This window comes from Mesoplodon densirostris, chromosome 4, assembly GCF_025265405.1.
Source record: "Mesoplodon densirostris isolate mMesDen1 chromosome 4, mMesDen1 primary haplotype, whole genome shotgun sequence".
NCBI classification, from domain to species: domain Eukaryota; kingdom Metazoa; phylum Chordata; class Mammalia; order Artiodactyla; family Ziphiidae; genus Mesoplodon; species Mesoplodon densirostris.
Genome location: NC_082664.1, coordinates 149,824,282 through 149,844,615, shown reverse-complemented (window position 1 = coordinate 149,844,615; position 20,334 = coordinate 149,824,282). Strand labels below are relative to the sequence as shown.

The window sequence follows — 20,334 nt, the reverse complement described above, 5'->3', positions numbered from 1 at the left end:
ATGGTACTGGCACAGAACCAGAAATATAGATCAATGGAACAGGATAGAAAGCCCAGAGGTAAACCCAAGCACCTATGGTCAACTAATCTATGACAAACGAGGCAAGGATATAAAATGGAGAAAAGACATTCTGTTCAATAAGTGGTGCTGGGAAAACTGGACAGCTACATGTAAAAGAATGAAGGTAGGGCTTCCCTGGTGGCGCAGTGGTTGAAAGCCCGCCTGCCGATGCAGGGGACACGGGTTCGTGCCCCGGTCCGGGAAGATCCCACATGCCGCAGAGCGGCTGGGCCCGTGAGCCATGGCCACTGAGCCTGCGCGTCCGGAGCCTGTGCTCCGCAATGGGGGAGAGGCCACAACAGTGAGAGGCCCACGTACTGAAAAAAATAATAAAACAAAATAAAAAATAAAAAAAATAAAAAAATAAAAGAATGAAGGTAGAACTCTCCCTAACACCATACACAAAAATAAACTCAAAATGGATTAGAGACCTAAATGTAAGGCCAGACACTTTAAAACTCTTAGAGGAAAACATAGGAAGAACACTCTTTGACATAAATCACAGCAACATCTTTTTTGATCCACCTCCTAGAGTAATGGAAATAAAAACAAAAAAAAACAAATGGGACCTAATGAAAATTAACAGCTTTTGCAATGCAAAGGAAACTACAAACAAGATGAAAAGACAACCCTCAGAATGGGAGAAAATATATGCAAACTAATCAACGGACAAAGGATTAATCTCCAAAATATATAAACAACTCATGCAGCTCAATATTAAAAAAACAAACAACCCAATCCAAAAATGGGCAGAAGACCTAAATAGACATTTCTCTAAAGAAGACATACAGATGACCAAGAAGCACATGAAAAGCTGCTCAATGTCACTAATTATTAGAGAAATGCAAATCAAAAATACAATGAGGTATCACCTCACACCGGTCAGAATGGCCATCATCAGAAAATCTACAAACAACAAATGCTGGAGAGGGTGTGGAGAAAAGGGAACCCTCCTGCACTGTTGGTGGGAATGTAAATTGATACAGCCACTATGGAGAACAGTATGGAGGTTCCTCAAAAAACTCAGAATAGAATTACCATGTCCCAGCGATTCCACTACTGTGCATATACCCAGAGAAAACCATAATTCAAAAACCATAATTCCATAATTCATAAACCATAATGCACCCCAATATTCATTGCAGCACTATTTACAATAGCCAGGTTATGGAAGTAACCTAAATGCCCATCGACAGACAAAAGGATAAAGAAGATGTGGTACATATACACAATGAAATATTACGCAGCCAAAAAAAGGAATGAAATCTATAGAGACGTGGATGGATCTAGTGACTGTCATACAGAGTGAAGTAAGTCAGAAACAGAAAAACAAATATCATATATTAACGCATATACGTGGAACCTAGAAAAATGGTACAGATGAACTGGTTTGCAGGGCAGAAATAGAGACACAGATGTAGAGACGTATGGACACCAAGGGGGACAAAGTGGCTGAGCGGGTGGGGGGTGGTGATGGTGGGATGAATAGTAAAATAATACTAAACTCATGGCAGGATGGTTGAGTGATGATGGTGGTAAGGATTAAGTAAAGTACACATAGTGTGTGCTTTATAAGGCAGAGCGGCTTTGCTCTGGGTTGCACTGGAAGGGTAGGACCAATTAAAAAAAAAAAAACTGTGAGATGAGAAAACTTGTTTTAAGCTGCTAAATTTGTGGTCATCTGTAACATGCAGCAATACAAAAAAATAATACAAAGGATAAACACAAAATTCCAGGAAGGGATATGTCTGAAATATTCACTTTTTTTTTTTTTTTCTTTTGCGGTACGCGGGCCTCTCACTGCTGTGGCCTCTCCCGTTGCGGAGCACAGGCTCCGGACACGCAGGCTCAGCGGCCATGGCTCACGGGCCCAGCCACTCCACGGCATGTGGGATCTTCCCAGACCGGGGCACGAACCTGTGTCCCCTGCATTGGCAGGCAGACTCTCAACCACTGCACCACCAGGGAAGCCCCACTTTTTTTTTTTAAGTAGCTGAAATTAGGTTTTACGGGGATCCAATTACTGAAATAAGGAGTCATTTGTGCTGTCAATTCATTTTATCATTCCTGCTTTAGTCATCTGACACATAAGCAGTTGATTTCAATCCTGAGCCCCACAAGAGCAAAGATACACTATGTACAGAAGATAAACTGGAGTGCTCATGGAATTTCTAATGCCCAATAAATCAGTGTTTCACTAAATAACAATTTCTTACTCCTCTTGACAGTTTAGAGAGTTAAAAAGGAGAAAAATTAACCAAGACCACCCTTTCTGATAAATAACAAACTATCAATTACGTGTAAACCAAGATGGTAAGATGATCATAAATGGATTTTTATACATGCCATCACAGCACTTTCTCCCTCCCATAAAACCTAACCCTATACACACCAACTGCTGCGCTCCTTCTTGCTAAATCCAAACATGTCACAGACTAGCACAAACTGCTTAGCCACCACTCAACACTGCAATGTCCAAGGATTAGACTGCTAAAACTGATGGAATTAGCATTCAAGGCAAGGCAAAGTTGATGGCATAGACTTCCGTCAACTGCCATCTCCCTCTCTCTCATTCATACAGCAGTTCCCCTGGTTAACCTGCAAGGAGAGGAGCACGTGCTTTTCTGCTTGTGATGCTGCATGTCTTAGAAGCTCCTAACTTACTGCTTCTTGCTGATCCTGACTGGCTCCCTGGACCTCTGGCATTCATCCTATGACCTTTATCATTCATTTACTACATATATACCTTGTTTATGTCCAAAAATGTTCTGACGGCTCTAGCTTGTGGTTTCTTACTCGCCCTTTGCCTCAGACATATTTAGATGCTGGCTGTTCACCGACTTACAGACCCTCCTGATCAATTTTTGGGATCTGCCTGCCAAGAAACTGTTGCCTATCACCTGCTCACTGCCCATGCCTTTGGCCTGTGCCACCTAGTTTTTGGATCTTTATATTTCTTGGACATCTGCTATTGCCCTGGCTCCAACATGACATCTGTTCTTACCAGTTCCTTCCTCTAGCCTTGAGCAGAAAAGCCTTATAATTAACTAAATAAGGTTTAAAAACTTGGTTCATATACTGGTTTAATTTCCTAAATGCTACTAAGCGAGACAGGTTTACCAAATGTTACTCAAGTAACACAAGAGGAAGTACATGGATTCACCTGAGTGTGCCTTTCTAGAGACAAAATAAATCTACTAATAAGGTAATCACCAATCTCAACCCATCTGACAAGGTATCAGAACCTTGAAACAATAAACTAACGTTTTACTTCCAATTCTTACCCGCTGCAAAAACTCAAGAGGACTGTATTTGGGCCCCAAGACGAAAATTTTCTTTCCTCTTCGAGCCACACCACTGAATACTCGAGCAAATGCAATAAAAGGCTCTTGGTCATTTCCTTCCTGGGGCACAGGTTTAAGGGTCTCACTCTCCACTTCTTGCTCATCACCTGCCAGAAGCCAAAGGATAATGAGTGCCAGGAATGCTCTCTCCAATCCAGGGACTGCTGAGAAACTCAGAGGGAACAGGGAATATGCTATTTTCAGCCCAGTTTCAGCAAGGAAACACCAAGAATGAAAGTATACTGATAAAAGCTACCTTTAAAGCTAAAAAGCCCAAGAGCTAAAGGATGAGTGTCCCAAGTTAAGTAAAAATCCCATCTCACCAAAGCCTATTTAGGAAAGCTGTACCTTTTGGCTCTTCTCCCTGTGGACTCGTTTCAAGGGCACTCCCGTCCTGGGTGGGCTCCAAAGGTGCTTGGCCCTGCGCGGCTGCCAGCTTCTCCGCGTGCCTTCGTCTTGCACGCTCATGCCTCTCAGCAATCTCCTCCTGAGTGAGAGGTCTACAGGATACCACAGATACGTTAACACCTGGCAACATCAAGCATCTCTCAGTCTGTTCAAGTAGAGAAACAGCAAGTATTAACGTGGCTGGAGAAGATGATGGTTGGTCCCCAGTCTCTTCCAGGCGGAAGGTTTCTCCAAGTTCTCTCCCTCACTGCAGCAAGAGGAGAGAAGGCCTATCGGGCTTTCTCTGAGAATGCTGCGTCCCCAGCTAGTCTGAGCTTATGAACTGACATGCAAGAGCCCATGTCCCCACACAGAGCCACACACAACAGCACGGAACCTTTCTTAGGTACTGATGTTCCTCCTCAATAAGGCAAAGGACAGGAAAAGGGTGGGTGTGAGTAACAGACACCGGGGCTCAGAACACCCCTGTAAAGAGACAAGCATAAGACTTCAATGAGAAATTGAGGTTTTCTCCTCAAGTACAAAACTATATCTTCATGGAGAATTGGGGTCCAAGAAGAAGGGTCAGGCTGGACGCTGGCAATTCATCAGGATAAGAGGTCAAATAGTGATTATCAGTCATTGTGTTAGACCCAAGTACCACCAGAGAAAAGGCAGTGCGTGGGTGTGTCTGGCTATCTGCTGGGGGGTTCATCTGGGGGGTGGGTCATGTTGCTTGATCCTGTCCCTTTGTGCCTGCCTCCACTGCTGTCCCCCACTGTGATTTTATGATTCCTGCTTCACTCCCTGGTCTCTGACTTGACACCTGGCTGATAATCTCGTCTCCCAGCCTGCCATTCCCCTTTCCCCTTCTCTCTCCTTAAGCACTAGAATCCATTCAGATGGCCATTCTGAGAGTGCACTGTCCACATGCATTCTAAATGTCCACATGCTCTTGGAGATCCTGATGTCAGGTACCCTAAAACCCCTTTTTACTTTGTGTGGGCTACCCTGGGAGGTGGATGCTTAAGTCACTGACTGTCCACTGCTGTCCTCTTCAGACACCTGCCTGCTAGACAAGACCTCCCACTAGGGCTGGACACCAATGCTACTCCCTTAGCATCTGCACCTCGAAATCGAAGAATTCAGTTCTAGGAGTCGGCCCCTTCTAGTCAGACCCATCCCAATGCAGGTGGCAGGGCTGTGCCGTAAGACACAAAAAAATGAGAGCGTGATCTTTGAGAATGGCTTGCTCAGGTGTCGTTAGGCAATCAAACCTGCTGGCAGTTTCGCTACAAGAGATAAGCTCCTCCTTACTGGAAGCCTTACATGTTAAAGGCCTTTCAAACACAGGATAAAAGCTGCTTCCTCATAATTTCTCATCATGGCTCTTGTTCTGTCTTCTGGAGCAACGTCCAACAAACCTTCTTCCCTCTGCTTTCCTTTCAATCATCTGCATTCATGCCCTTCCCCTCCCTCTTCTCTTCTTCAGGCTACACACTCCAGCTGCTCCGTCAATCAATCCCTAGATAACTTACCTTGTTTCTAGACTTTTGCTAAAATCTTTTATAAGAGTATCTGAAAAGTATGAATTAAAATATAAATGCAGAATACATTACTACAAACAGGGTGGGAAAAAAAAACCCGATGCACTTGTTAGCACACGGAGAGAAACGGTCTCTTCCAATGGGCTTATCACTATGATACGGACATTGTGTTCTTCACTCTACGTATATTATAGCACATATTTATCAAAACAAATGACACAGGTATTATTACTCCTAGTTTACAGACGAGAAACTGGAGGCTTAGGAAATTTACATAACTTGACCCAAAGTGACATAGACAATAAGTGGAGGAGCCGTAATTCAAATACAGATATGACTCCAAACTATACTCATTATCATCAGGCTATGTCTTCCATCCAGAAGGAATTAAAGACGATAAAATCATCATCACATTAAGTAAATGTGGTTTTATTTTAGCTTTGGTTAAGAAAGAAACATATTTGTTCACATATATTAAATCCTCATTCCGCCTGAGCTCATAACATGATTAGCATTTTATATTTACTAATCAGCATCAAATGCATGCAGGCTTGCTGTCCATCTACATGTTTATCCATCCATCCAGTTAACGCCTACTATGTGCCAGGCACTGCTGTGAGCACCAGGAGTGGTGGCAGAGGTAAACAGAGCAGACGGAGGAGAAGTCAGCAAGGTTTTACATGAAGAACCCATTGTGTAAACTAGTATTTATTGAGAATAAAGAGGAATTTATTTGCAAGAAAACAGAGCTTTACTAGTCAAGGAACACCTGTGGGCGGTGAGTTCTTGAGGCTGTAGTTGAGCTAACTATGGATGACAGTTCTGAGGGGATGGCAGTCAGCAACAGCAGGGATGAAGGAGACCAGAGGTGAGAATGCTGACTGGAGCGTCAAATGGCAGACTGGGGAGGTGAATCTGGAGAAGAAAGGAAAAGAGGCAACAACACAAAACCACCCACCCTCGGGATTCCAAGCTGAATGTTCCTGCTCTGGCCTCTGCGAAGCTGGCTGAGGGGCGGGCTGGGAGAGTGTCAGAGAAAGGGCTGGAAAGCTGGCTGTAGTTGGTACGATCAGTAACCACACCACAAGGTAGCTGAGATGATGGGAACCGAGGGACCAAGGAACGCGGCTTCTATCTGAAGATCACATCTTGTTACTGAAAGAAGTTGGTTCTCAAGAAGGAAGCCAAAGGGACACAAAGACTCGGGATTCAGAGGGAGAGGAACTGCCTCAAAAACTCCGAATAGGATGCTACCTAACAGGTACTTATCAGCAAGTAAGTATTCAGCAAGAATTTGATGGAGTACAGTTGAGAACAGCAAAAGCAAAGGCCCAGAATCTAAAAAGGGCAGGCAGGTTGGAAGGCTGCCTGCCTAGATTTAGAGGTGGAGGTTAAGAAGCTGCACAGGATGACGGAGGCCAGATTCCACACAGTGAAGGAGAAGACCACAGGTTTTCAAGCTAGACAGATGTAGATTCAAATACTGTTTTGGCCTCCTTCTAGCTACGTAACCTTGAGTGCACTACTTACTCTTTTTAAGGCCTCTTCATTTCCTCAGGTAAGACTGAAACATTAAACAGTTCCATTGCAGAACTGTTGTTAGATCTAAGTGGCATAATCAATGGTGAGGCAGGAATATGATAAGCTTAATAAACTGCAGCCAATTATTAGTGTTATCATCATTATTAATTATAACATAAAAGAGTAAGATCTGAGATGCTGCCTGAGGTACCAGGACCTTCTTCAGAAGTAATATTTATATCCTTTCTCTCAGGTTACTTGAAAGATTGTTACACAGAATGCCCCCAGAGTAGCTGTGGACAGCACAGAAGAGGAGCTTCCAAGCTCCTATATCGAGTGAAGCTTTTCATTCCAGACACCAAAATCATACTGAAGGAAGGATGGCAAATGGACTGGCAGAGTTAGAAACTGGGGCAGGGGAACCAGCGAGGAGACTGCTGCAATAATTCTCACAAGAAATGATCGGGATCTAATCATTTATACTAGCAGGGGGTGGGGGGGCAGTGCAGGTGGGAAGGAGGGGAAGACACATGACCAACTCATATGATGCAGAATAGATCCTCCAAGACTCTGGAAACTTGAGAAATGAGCCATCTCCCTCCACACACGCACAATACACACGAAGATCAGCAGAGATGCTCACCCATCCAACAATCTATACTGGGGCAGACAAGACAGGCTTAGATTAGACCCTGCCTGATGTTCAATAAAAGTTAACTGTGGCTACCACTACTGTTACTGCTCTTCAAACTGACGTGAATTCCAATCAACAGTCCCAGAGCTGATTTCAACAACCATCTCCTACAGAGGTATCACAATAAGATAAAGTACCCTGCAAATTTTATGTTCCCACAGGGGCTGCGGCGTATGAATTCCAGGCTGAGGAGAGAAAGCATTATCTGCACCTTCCCACCCACACCCTCACTGCAGCCCCGTCAAACCTACAGCACTTCCCTGGCCCAGCCCAACTTTCCTTTTATCCTTACCTTTGCTTATTCTGAGGCAAAGCCTTAGCATCAACTGCAAACATTTTGGAAACAAAGATAATAACCGGAGCAGTGTCTTCGCTTCCACATTTCATAAAAGCTAAACAGACGGGAAATAAAACTGTTACTGTTTTTTCCCATTATTAAAGAGTCAGATTTTTCTGAAAACAATTACGAAGTTTAGAACATGTCATCATCCAAATACATAAGCAACCTATAATCTTTTACCACTATGATAAAAATTGCATCTGGAAAAGTATAAAATTGCTAGAAAAATAGTAGAGCAAGAGCAAGAGAACTGGCAGAAATGAGGAAAGGAAAGCAAAACTGATAGCGTGGGAGCAGGGGTGGAGGAACTCCCACATAGAACTAAAGCTGGGAAATGGGTTTAACCACCCACCATCAGCCCTCAGAAATGCTTCCTGTGGAGAAGGGATAGAATGGAGAAATTTTACCAAAGGTCAATCGTCAATAGGTAGCTTACTAATAAAATACATAAAAACCAGGAGTTTTTCCAATCCCTCACAAAAACAAGTTAGAAAATAAAACAGACAAAAATATCTTATCATGATAATAACCAAAAACCTTAGAAATGAATTACGATTCAATACTATAAAGACGTCAATTTTCCCTATACCTATAAATTTTAACACAATTTCCTATCAACATATTGACATTTTTCTTAACCTACATAAAAAAACCATTGGTTAAGATAAAAAACCATCGGTTAGTAATTTTTAAAAAAAATCACCCCACATCAAAATAATTCACACATAAAGAATTCAACAGTAAAATTCAAATAAGGAATAAAGGAAGCAAGAATTAAATATCTATCAGAAGTCTTGCCAGGGAAAACTTTGAAAGGCTGTGAGGAATAAAGTGACACGCCCTGACTTCAATTTTTAACAGGATCACCCTGGCTGCAGTGTTGAGAAAACACGAAAGGCTATCAAGAACAGCAGCAGGGATACCAGCTGGAAAGCTATTATAATAACCAGATGAGAGATCATGGTCCAGGGAGGACCCAGGGAGGCAGAAGTGGAAATATTGAAAAGTAGTTGTTCTGGATATATTTCAAAGGAAGAGTAAACAGGATTTGCAGATGGACTGGATGCAGGGGAATGAGATAAATGTGGGAATTAAGAGCATACCGTTGTCATGTAAAGCCTTGAGACTGGACAAGATCAGCAGGTAGAAATCAGATGAGGTTCAAAGACTAAGCCTTGCTTTGGGGCATCCCACAGTTAAAAAGTCAGGGAGATGGAGAGGAACTGGAAAAAGAGATTAAGAATAAACAGCCAGCTCTGATGGCAAATATTTGGCTTGGCTTCCTAGCCTCAAGAGGCTATTAGAAGTTCAATCTGGAAATTCCTTATGAAAAGTTCCAGCAAAGCAGATTTAAAAGAGCCTATATGGTCAGCTGCTATTCTTGCTGGACCTATAAAAATAATCAGGCCAAGGTTAATGAAACTAAACTTACTTTGCAAACAAATTGGTCTTAATTTGGCTATCTTGGGTAGAAATGAGGGTGGTTTCAGAGAAAAAAAATTATGTTTCAATAGAAACTATAATACACACTTGTGGATATTCGATTCTAGTTCTGTTATCATCTTCAAGGTTTTGTTTTTCTACTGGCAAACTGGACTGGATCCTGAATTCTTCTAGTTTCCTCAAATATTTGGCTACAACTCTCCAAAGTAACATTTCCAATTTTTCTCCCACTTTTGATTCGGAATCACTGAGAACCAAAGCTGCCCCTTTCCTGAAGCCCTGAAAACTGAAGCTGAACAACCTGCAATACACTTGAGAGAGACCACCACACAACATCCCATGTATAGACAATCTTCAGGCCTGTTGCTGTGTAAGCCACTCAGAAAGTTTACCTGAACACTCAACGACATCATCAACGACACTTCACAATGCAGATGATACTTGACTCTGACATCTAGAAATCTTGACTGGCTGCCTCCTAGGTTCAGAAGTTGGTTTATAATTTGCTCCAACCATTAACCTTTTTCTTCTGTCTCCATAAAAATGCCTCTTATAATACCTGATTGCTTGCACCTTATAAGCCTAACTTTGAGAGCCCACCTGCATCACTGCCTCCAGAAATGAATTTAACTAGACAGACCTATTGTCAGGACTGAGACTGGTTTAATGAGATGGAACAATCTACCAACTCAGCTTCTGGATTGTGACACTCCTTGAAGACGATTCAAAGGCAGAACTGTTGAAGAGCAAAATTTGCCACCCCAGAATGTGTTTCTCTGGCATGAGGATTAATTTAGGCTGATTATTTTTAAGAAGCAGAAGACTCAGGAAGTCTTTCTTTTTATGTCCCCTTAGCTGTCTAAAGAATTTAGATAAAGGGCCTGGTCCTGGAATAGAGCTATCACCAGAAAAGAATATGCAGCTATCACTGCAAAGAATATGGGCCAGGTGTGGTGGGGGAAACCTGGCAGGACCTAGAGATCAGAGTCCACTCTGTGTCCCAGAGTCTCTGCACAGCCCAGCAAACATTCTTTTCAACCAAACTTTTGCTTTTCCATCTTCATGTGAATTGCCTTCCTCCCCTTTGAAGTCCTAAACCACTCACAGTATTTAAGGTGAGGGTTTCGGCCAGTTATTCTGTTTTCCTGGGTCTATCCCATGTATACATGTTATTAAACTTTTGTTTGATTTTTCTGTTTAAAAAAAAAAAAGAAAAAGGAATAAGTAGCCAGGGAGACAGGGAGAAAGTAGGAGTATGTGGAAGCCTAGAAGTCAAGGAAAAAAGTGACTCAAGGAGGAAGGAGTGATCAACCATGTCAAATGGTAGTGACGGATCTAGTCAGATGAGGATTGAGAACTGGCTGAAAGATATAACAAAGGACAGTCAACAGTGAGAACAGTAGTGACTTGGGGGGCAGGGGCTGCAAATTCAATAGATTGGGAGAAAAAGAATAGGAGAAAGTGAGTACATACACATGAATTTCATGGAGCCACAGAGAGCCTAGAATAGGAGGATCCCTCTCATGGGGAGCACATATACGGGGCTTCAAAAGAGCAGCACTGGGCTTCCCTGGTGGCGCAGTGGTTGAGAGTCCGCCTGCTGATGCAGGGGACATGGGTTTGTGCCCTGGTCCGGGAAGATCCCACATGCCGCGGAGCGGCTGGGCCCGTGAGCCATGGCCGCTGGGCCTGCGTGTTCGGAGCCTGTACTCCACAATGGGAGAGGCCACAACAGTTAGAGGCCCGCATACCACCAAAAAAAAAAAAAAAAAAAAAAAAAAAAGAGCAGCACAGCCCCTGGAATCACTTTTCCACAGTCCCTGGGGACACATCCATGGTGGTGATATGGCACTTTAGGAATACATTCCTGGCTATTTAGGAGGATGGAATACAGCATGGTTATAAGATTATGAAATGTGATCAGGGCAAAAGGTAGGGGTCTCAGAGCCTCTGGTATCCCCACTCCACTGGCAGAGCAAAATGGCTCTAGCAAAACTGAAATGTTAGAAAACAAAAGGCAACTGGTGAAATGTTTGTGAAATTGTTTGTCTGTGGAATTGGCCATTTGGCCATTTAGCAAACTAGCATTTAGCAAATTGGTCTAGAGTAGTCTGGACTTAGGACAATCAAAAATATGTTACCTGCTGCTTTACCTCACCTGCTTTCAGTGCCTGGGTTTCCGGTGGAAGAGAATCAAATGTTTGCGATCCTGCACACATCAGTTTCTCCACTCTCTCGGCTGTAATATCAAGGGGACTAGGAAGTTTCTGACACACCATGGCTGAAGTCTGCTGTTAAGGACTCAAAACCTTGAGCAAGTGCCCTCCACCATGGCAGAGATTCACAGTATGCACTAAATACTGAGGTAACAATGTATGTCTATAAGATGCCTGGGCTATAAGGCAGCACTACGCCACATATCCCATCTCAAAATACGGATACAATTTCAGGGAGTTCATGGACACTCTAGAGCCCAGAAAGGATCCTCATGATAGATACTCCAACACTGACATCCTATGGAACAAGTGAGGAAGGACAACAGAGCTTAGGAGCGTGGCTAACTGTGACCATTTAAGTCCTCAAAATCTTTTATGTGGTTTCATAAACTGGTATAAAACAACCATCAGCCACAAGCTATGATACAAGAAGGTCCCCCACCAGAGCGAGTGTCACTGTAGGGGTATGTGTCTATCACAGCTCTGAGATCCACTGCTGGTTCACTCCCAGGACACTGCGCCCCCAGCCCACTGCAGGGGTACGGCTGAGTACACACAGGTCAAGGAAAAGAAGATAGTCTAAATTCATCTATAAAATCCTTTAGTTAATGTAAGCCATTTAAAATCAAGTCTTTTTGGAATCACTAATGTGAGAGGAAGTATCAACAAGCTAACGAAAATATGGGTCTAAAATGAACCAGTGCTGTATAAAAAAATAAATAAAATAAAATTCAAAAATAAATAAATAAAATGAACTAGTGATCCTAACACAAACATTTAAATTATCTACTTATATGTAAATCTTAGTCTAAAAGTTTTTATTTTACAGATTACTAAACAAAAACTAAAAACATTTTTTAAGAACATTCAGGTTGATATTAGTCCTAGTTAATATTAATATATTCATTTTTAAAGTACTTAATACAGTTTCATGGTAGAACCTTAAATAACCCCAGAAGACTTTGGATGGAAATGCGTTATTTTCAGAGGATTTCCGGATTGCCAATAACACACTGGTTTTTCTTGTTTAGTCAAATCTATGATTTCATTAAAAACCATTAAAATAAAGGATACCAAGAACAGCTTGAGATATGGGAAGCCACTGACTGCAAATAGCATTGATCTGAACTTTAGGATCTGAATGCCGTGCCTCTCGGGCTCCAATTTTTAATCCTAAAGAAGTCACGATTTTATCAATTTTGTCTTTGTCCCTATAGTAAACGTACAGGATGGGTGGGGGGTGAGGGGTGAGGAGAGAGAAAGATCACATAAAGACACAAAGGAGCAGTGAGGAAAAGGGACTCAACACTGTTTGACACATTTATTCCTAGTGTATTACTTTTACTATAAAAAAATTAAAATGCTTGAAGGGGCTCCTGCCACAGGAGGAAACTGCTCAACCTCTACCCATACACTTCCAAATGAACTTTTCTTTAAAACGTCCCATGAAGCACCATTCCACAATCTCCCTAAAAAAGCTATGTCAACTGGTAAAGCAATTGTATAAATAAATACTAAAAAATCATTATTCCATCTCTGGAACAACTTAGAAATTTACTGAAGCAAACATTCTTTTCCACTTGTATCAGGCAAGTTTTTCCCCAAGTGCCCCATTAGTGATCCTTGATATCAAGCACCTTTTCTACTACAATTACTATTTTAAACTGAGTTTGTATAAACAAAAGTCTAATGTTTCTTTCCATCCTTTATACCTCTTCACCTCAGCACTCTATAAAATATTGCTGTTCTCTCCCGCCTGTCACCCTTTACTTGGGTTACACATACTCCTTTAAATTGTTTCCAAGCCCTGTAATCAACTCCTCTGTAAAGGCTCTGTTCATTTTTTCAGTTTATCTCAGCTTTCTGAAGTGTGACTCATCAAACTGAAAAGTGAGGCAAATTATACTGCTCAATTTATGTAACAATTTATAAGTCTTACTTTTTCAAGACGGCATCATACAAACTCCATATATTTTCCAGGATCAACTGTACAAATAAAGGTTTCTTTCCTTTTGCCTGTAAAAAAGGATGAATGGGCTTAAATTTCTGAATATTTAATCGGTATCTTACATATTCATTCTTGACATGTTTTATTATCAGTGTTTCATTTCTACCAGAAAATATTTACTCAACAGCAAAGTGGAGGAAAGTAGCTATAAGAATGCTCTAAACAGCCAATAATTCACAATCAGTAACAACCCACTGTTCTCTTCCTCCAGGAACCATGGAATTCACAAACAAGACCATTTGGGGGATATATCACTGCAGTTGCACTTTCACTGCCATCAAAGAAATACATGATACCCAAGCTGAGAGCTAAGACCTCACTCTAAAATTTCCATGGACTTTGTTCTAAAGAATGTTCTTAAACATGAAAAATGTTCAACTTCAAGGAAGAAGATATTTAAAAAAAACAAAAACAAAAAAACCCCTATTATTTCTCTTACCAAACTGTACAAAATAATAGCAAGAGCACTTTAAGATGGATAATATACAAGAGCTGGAATATAAACTGATACCCTCTTTCTCAAGAACTATTGGCAAGGTATTGGGAAATTAGGCCATTACCTTTGAATGCCTGGTTAGAAAAAGCTCATTGTCAAGACATAAAAATGTATTTACCAAGATGCCCACCACAGCTTTACTTAAAATATCAAAATATTTGTGAAGCAGAAATAAAAACTATATCCAATCTTACAGAATTTATGTAGATTCTACATTTTTGTAGAATGATTACGTAAATGATGATGTAATAGGGTCCTTATGCGACAGGAGCTGTTCTAAAGACTTTTCTTGGGTATTTCATATAATTATCCTAACCACCCTATAAGTATTACTATCTCCAATTTGCAGATGAAAAAAACTGAGACAAATGTCACGGAACTAGTAAGTGGTGGAGCTGAGATTCAAACAGAGTTGGATTCTCAAACCATGCTCTTTCCTACTCCATACATTGGCTCCTTCTTAAATACACTGTTTATAGAAAGATTTTAATGGCAACAGAAGATGTTCATAATATGATGTCAAGCAGAAAAGCAGCTATATTATATAAACAGCAAAATCTCAACTGAGGGGTGTATGTATCTATCCAGAAAGAATGAAAGAAATGAAAACCACGGTATTAGCAGTGCTGGCTTCTGATATTTTTTCTTTCCTTTATACTTATAAATACCTTCTTAAAGGAATATATATGCTCTTCAATGAGAATGAATTTATAAAATCCTGAATTTTACATTTAAAAAAAATCTTCAAGAAAAGCATCCTCTGAGGCTATGTGATTCAGCAGCCTTACATCAACTCAATCAATAAAGTGCTCCAGGGAGCACCTGCCTCTCCACATCAGCAAAGCATGGTGACTGACATTCAATGAGAGAAGGCTGCAGCTGAGACTAGGGATAAAGTGTGGGCCACACAGTGATGTCTGAAAGAGATGTCTCTTTATGAAGGGGACACACAAATGCCTGATGCAAAATATGTGTCTTCAAGTTCACATGCACAGGATCTGAGGTTTTTGCTCCTCTTAAAGAGAAAAAACAAACAAACAAAAAAACCCAGGCAGTCCTTTGTTCCCTATATTTAAAGAACTCTATTTAAGCAATACTTGGATATAAGACACATGAGCTTTAGCCAAATATATACAGTAGAAAATCCCTCATAAACTGACTCCCATAAACCAAGGCCAAATTACAGGTGTGTTACAGTACAGGTTTTCATAGGGCAACAATGTGACCAACAATCAACAGGGACATATGCCACATTACCTGATCAACCTTCATAATCTTCTTAGCCTTCATATTTATATAATAATCTCCCCACAAGGTTTTCAAAAGAACTTCCTTTTTGATGCCAGTTTTTTGACTGTAGATTTTGGCAAAGTGCTCAATTCTGAAAGAAAAGCAAGTTTTCATGTTATTAATAACAACATAACTAAGTATGAGTACAGCTAACACTTGAGTGTTTCTGTGCCAGGTACTGTTCAACGTGCTTTAAATGTCATTTCAACTATCTTACAAGGTAGGTATTAATTATCTCCCCCATTTTACAGAAAAGGATAATGAAGCACGAGATTATCACACAGGTTAACAAGTGAAGCTGGGATTCAAACCCAAGCAGTCTCACTCCAGAGCCCAGCTTCCTGTCCAACTGTCCCTAAATTCATATGAATTAGAATTCATGCCATACCTCCCTTTTTTAATTCTGCATGTGTAAAACAAGAGGAATAATGGCCAAGGAAATGGAGGTTCCAGCTGCCCATTGCAGCCACGCCAACAATAAACTTTGTTTCAGCCCTTCACTGCTATAGGTACCTATTGCTCACAAAGAAAACAAACCCTAGAGCCAGAACCTGCCAAAAAAGGCTTTTTAGCATCCGGGATTAAACAGGAAACAGATAGATACACACTTACTTAACTCTCTCCAGCCCTTAGAGAAGCCAGTTAGCACCAGGTCTGCTCTACTGGAAACCCCAGCCACATGAGAGCGGTCACCTGACAAATAATGATGCTGTATATTACAGCATCTGCAGTATCTGGGTAAAGGACCTAGAAAAAATACCTTTTCTGCAGGGAACAGTACGTTCCTACATAATCTAAGCTTTGAGTCCAACTCTCAAAGTACCAGCAACTTAAAAGACGCCTGCTATATTCTCCAATGCAGAAGGAATCCAAAGTTAACAGATTCTAGACAATTCTTTACCTGTCAGTCAACAACTGTGGAATCCAGGGGTTAACTACAACCAAGTCCAATTAGCTGATATTCTCTTATGATAATAGAAGCTTGGTGGGAGCAATAAAAAGCTGCAGGAGTGGAAGTTAATAGTTATGGTTGGAACCAGAAATATGAAGAGCATCAGGCAGCAGCTTAGAAGCAAAAACAGACGCTACAGAAACTGCTGAAGATAAATACCCAATGCCCCCTCTCACTGAGGGCCAAGGGAGAGAAAAACACCCATCAGGAATCAAAATTCATATCATACAGTTATAAGCTACTAACATTCTGAAAGAGATGGCCTCAAAGGTCCATCACTTCCAAAGTAATTCACTATGGTAAGCTTTATTTCCCATTTGATCCAACAGTTATTTATTTAGTAGAGTTTTTTTTACTTTTCCAAAACTTTAGTTTCCATTATTATTTTACTTATACTTATCATATAAAAATTTATATATAAATTGTATATATAACATGTATATAATATATAATTTATACATTATTTATATGTGTTAGTATCACTATATTATTAATTCAGAATCTTTTTTGTCTTTTTTGGAGGGAACCCATCTTCTCTTTACTAATTTTTACCTTACTCTATACACATAGATTTCCTACTCTGGAGGGCTGAAAGGAGCACTCTTGGTCTCTCTCCCACCTCAATGGCTACTCCACAAGCAAAAAGAAGGCCAATGGCCAACACTTATTGGGCAGAGCTCCTATGCCTCAAAAAGGAAGCAAGCTCTGTCTTGCTCCCTACTCCAGCGATCAGTAAAAAGAGCCAAGCTTCCTCCTTGACTTCCTGGAGTTAAGTAAACCTAGAACAAGGCACAGAACCTTCTTTCCAGAGGCAAGTCAGCAGACCCTTATCTCACCCTGGGCTTTCCATCTCTCAACACCTGATCTTGCCAGACAGGCTGCAATCCTCCATGCAGATTCGCAGATCCATTACAGGACCTACAGGAGGGAGACAATGGGAGGCAACTACTGTGGCCTGAGGTCCCAAGCACATTCTTCAGCCTAACTCTACCAGAGAGCCCTGTTCTTTACAGTGATGCTCGCTGGGTCCTCAATAAATACAGCCAACACTTTGATCATCATATTGGCAACTTGGGTCCATTCTTAGATGGTTAGCGCTGGAGATAATGACTGAGTGATTTGTATAAGCTTTCAACATAGTTTGTATTCCTTGAACTTGAATTGTTTGTTTGCCTGACATAGGATCAATTTTTATATATCCTTCATTGACACTTAAAACAAATCCAGACTTTAATTATAATACTACTCATATGGTTTGTTTCTATTTGATGTTAAACTGTGATATGATGCAATCCCCCCAAACCACATGCCTGTGGATTTCTACTTATACTTTTATTTTTGTCTCATGAACTTTGCTGTTATGATCATTAATCTCTTTACTACAGAAATGTGCCAATTATCCATATAAAAATGATCCTTATGCCACATTTGCCATAAATTCTGCTCTGCTTATCATTAAGATCGCCAAACCTACTTTCTTTTTATTCACATCTGTTTGACATATTGAGCCAAAGCTTTGGTGTTTACCCTCAGTCCCTTATGCTTTATGTTTATTTTGTTTAGCAAATCTCTGGAAATTTCCTTCTTATAAAAAACAGTATCTCCTCAACAGGGGATTCAAACATTTACTGTCATAACTCTTCTGATTAGGTAGATTTCTATTCATGCTTCTAGGATTTTGTTGTTGTTGTTGTTGATTTGGGCTACCCAGTCTGTTATGTTTTCTTTTATCCTTTACAACAATGTGTCAGATATCTGTCTTGTTTTTAACTCAAAAAGTGGTAAACAAAAATTTTCACAAACACTGAAACATACTATAAAATCATAAATTATAGTAAGAAATTGGCCATTTGCTTAGACCACTGTCTTCAAACCCTTTTCTAGTCCATCATTTATTTACACATACATACACAGACACATAAATCTTTGAAAATCTTGTTTTTCATCCTTTACATTCTTTTCAATCCCCCAGTTACCACAAAAGTTGCTTATAAACATCAAACCTTTCTTCATTATTGCTTAGTGCTTTTATTCCTGTGTCTGTCACTAGTTATAATTTTAAAATACTGACAGCTTCTAGCACAACTTCTCCATTCTTGAATTCTATTTTAATTCATTTCCTCTACCGAATAACTGCAAACAAGATTCTCAGAAAAGATTTGCAGAACATGTTTTCCAAGACTACTGACCTATCAATCTTTTGCCCTGAATGACAGCTTGGCCAAGTATGAAATTTCTGGGCCACATACTCTTTTGTGTCCAAGGTACCCAATGGATTAATGTTAATTGCAGGATTCTAAGACACTGCTGCACAAAGACAAACAAAACTATAAGGAAGGGCTTTTCCTTGTCTTTTCTTTCCTGCCGCTGTTTTATAGGGTTGGGTCCTCAGCTCTACTTATCTTAATCAGGAACTAGATCGTTGCTGCCACCCACACAAATCAATGTGTTTCTGCTTTTTCGGAGCAGATTCTCCTGGAGTAACAACTATTAACAGGACAGATTTAGGCCACACAGCCACTAGTCACACTTCTTAATCCTGTCCCACTATATAAGAGTTTATAGAACCATCTGCTAAATTCTGAAATGTACTCATTTCCCACTTTTTGTGACAACTTTCCCTATTGAAGTTGCCAACTTTCCCCATTCACTGACATGTTAGAGGAAAATTGGAAGGAAATGGGTCTCCAGTGTTTTCATTTCCACCAACTCTTTTCCATAAATTAACATGTCAACTAGTTGAGAACAGGCACTAGCAGATCTATAAAGATGACTTTGTCTAATACAGGAGAATTCATTTATTGACTGAAAGTACGTAAAAATGTCCAAAGTTGTGAGAAGTTACCCTCATTCTGCTCATTCAAGTCTCTCCCCATTCCTTCTTCCACAGTAAACTTTCCCTAATTTGTGAGATTTAGACTAAAATTCACATAAAACATTCATTTATGAAAATCATTACAAGAAAAGGGCAAGCCCCTTACCTTGTAGCTCACTAACAAAATTTACAAATTAAGAAATCAATAGGTCTGACCCTGAATGAATCACTGTACATTTTAGCTCAAAGAAATTCTTAGAAATTATCTTAGACCTATATTCTTATTTTTCAGATGAGGAAACAAGGCCCAGAAAGATGACAATGGTAAGTCATCAACTACATATGAAAAGTACAAATTTTCAAGTTTGTAATTTCCATTTTCACTATATATCCATTATCTGAATTTATTTGTCTGGTATAGCCTTTATAGGCACCAAATAAACCAAGGTATCTATAATCTATTACAAACTAGCAGAGAAAAATTATGGTATTATAATTTATTATGCTGCCCAAGGCAAATGTGTTCAGTCAAAAGGAAGTTGAAGAGCATGTTCCTGTAAAAAGGAAGACAAGGAACAGCCAAGGGTGGTTTCACCTGGTGCATTATTTCTGGCTCTATTCCTGCAAATTATATGTAAGGTTACGTTTACAAGTAAAGTAAATTTCATTATATCCCCACAACTGTTTACCCAGGCCAAAGACATTTTTCTCAAAGTAAAAATCCACTGAATTTTCTGATTTCACAAGTCAGTGATGGTTGTGGCTAGAAATGTAATCAATTACCTAGCACATTCAAAACTGATATCACTACTACTTGGTCTGAGTGTGTACATACCCAGAAGGGGCAATTAGAAAAAACAAGGGTCCCTATATTCCATAGTGAAGATCCCATAAAAGCACTATGGTAAAAAAGCACGAACTTCAGCGCCAGGCAGACTTTAAACTTAACAACAGCTATGCCACTCAGTGGCTAAGTGATGTTTAACAAATCAATCAATGTCTTTGAACCTTAAATAATAAATATTAATACCTATTTAAAAGGATTGTTCTGGGACCTCCCTGGTGGCGCAGTGGTTAAGAATCCACCTGTCAATGCAGGGGACATGGGTCCAGGAAGATCCCACATGCCACAGAGCAGAGCAACTAAACCTGCATGCCACAACTACTGAGCCTGCGCTCTACAGCCTGTGAGCCACAACTACTGAAGCCCGCGTGCCTAGA

General features: G+C 40.4%; 1 protein-coding gene across 6 annotated transcripts in view; it reads right to left on the bottom strand.

Annotated features, from left to right (window-relative positions):
• EFL1 (elongation factor like GTPase 1) overlaps positions 1-20,334 on the bottom strand; it is a 135,246-nt gene that overhangs the window by 95,084 nt on the left and 19,828 nt on the right. For all 6 annotated transcript variants that reach the window (XM_060097486.1, XM_060097484.1, XM_060097483.1 and 3 more), the window contains 7 exons: positions 15,314-15,437; positions 13,492-13,568; positions 12,627-12,763; positions 11,495-11,617; positions 7,846-7,945; positions 3,753-3,904; positions 3,345-3,511 (listed from right to left, as the gene is read on the bottom strand). In XM_060097486.1, the coding sequence (XP_059953469.1) occupies positions 3,345-3,511; positions 3,753-3,904; positions 7,846-7,945; positions 11,495-11,617; positions 12,627-12,763; positions 13,492-13,568; positions 15,314-15,437 (880 nt within the window). The remainder of the gene's footprint in view (positions 1-3,344; positions 3,512-3,752; positions 3,905-7,845; positions 7,946-11,494; positions 11,618-12,626; positions 12,764-13,491; positions 13,569-15,313; positions 15,438-20,334) is intronic.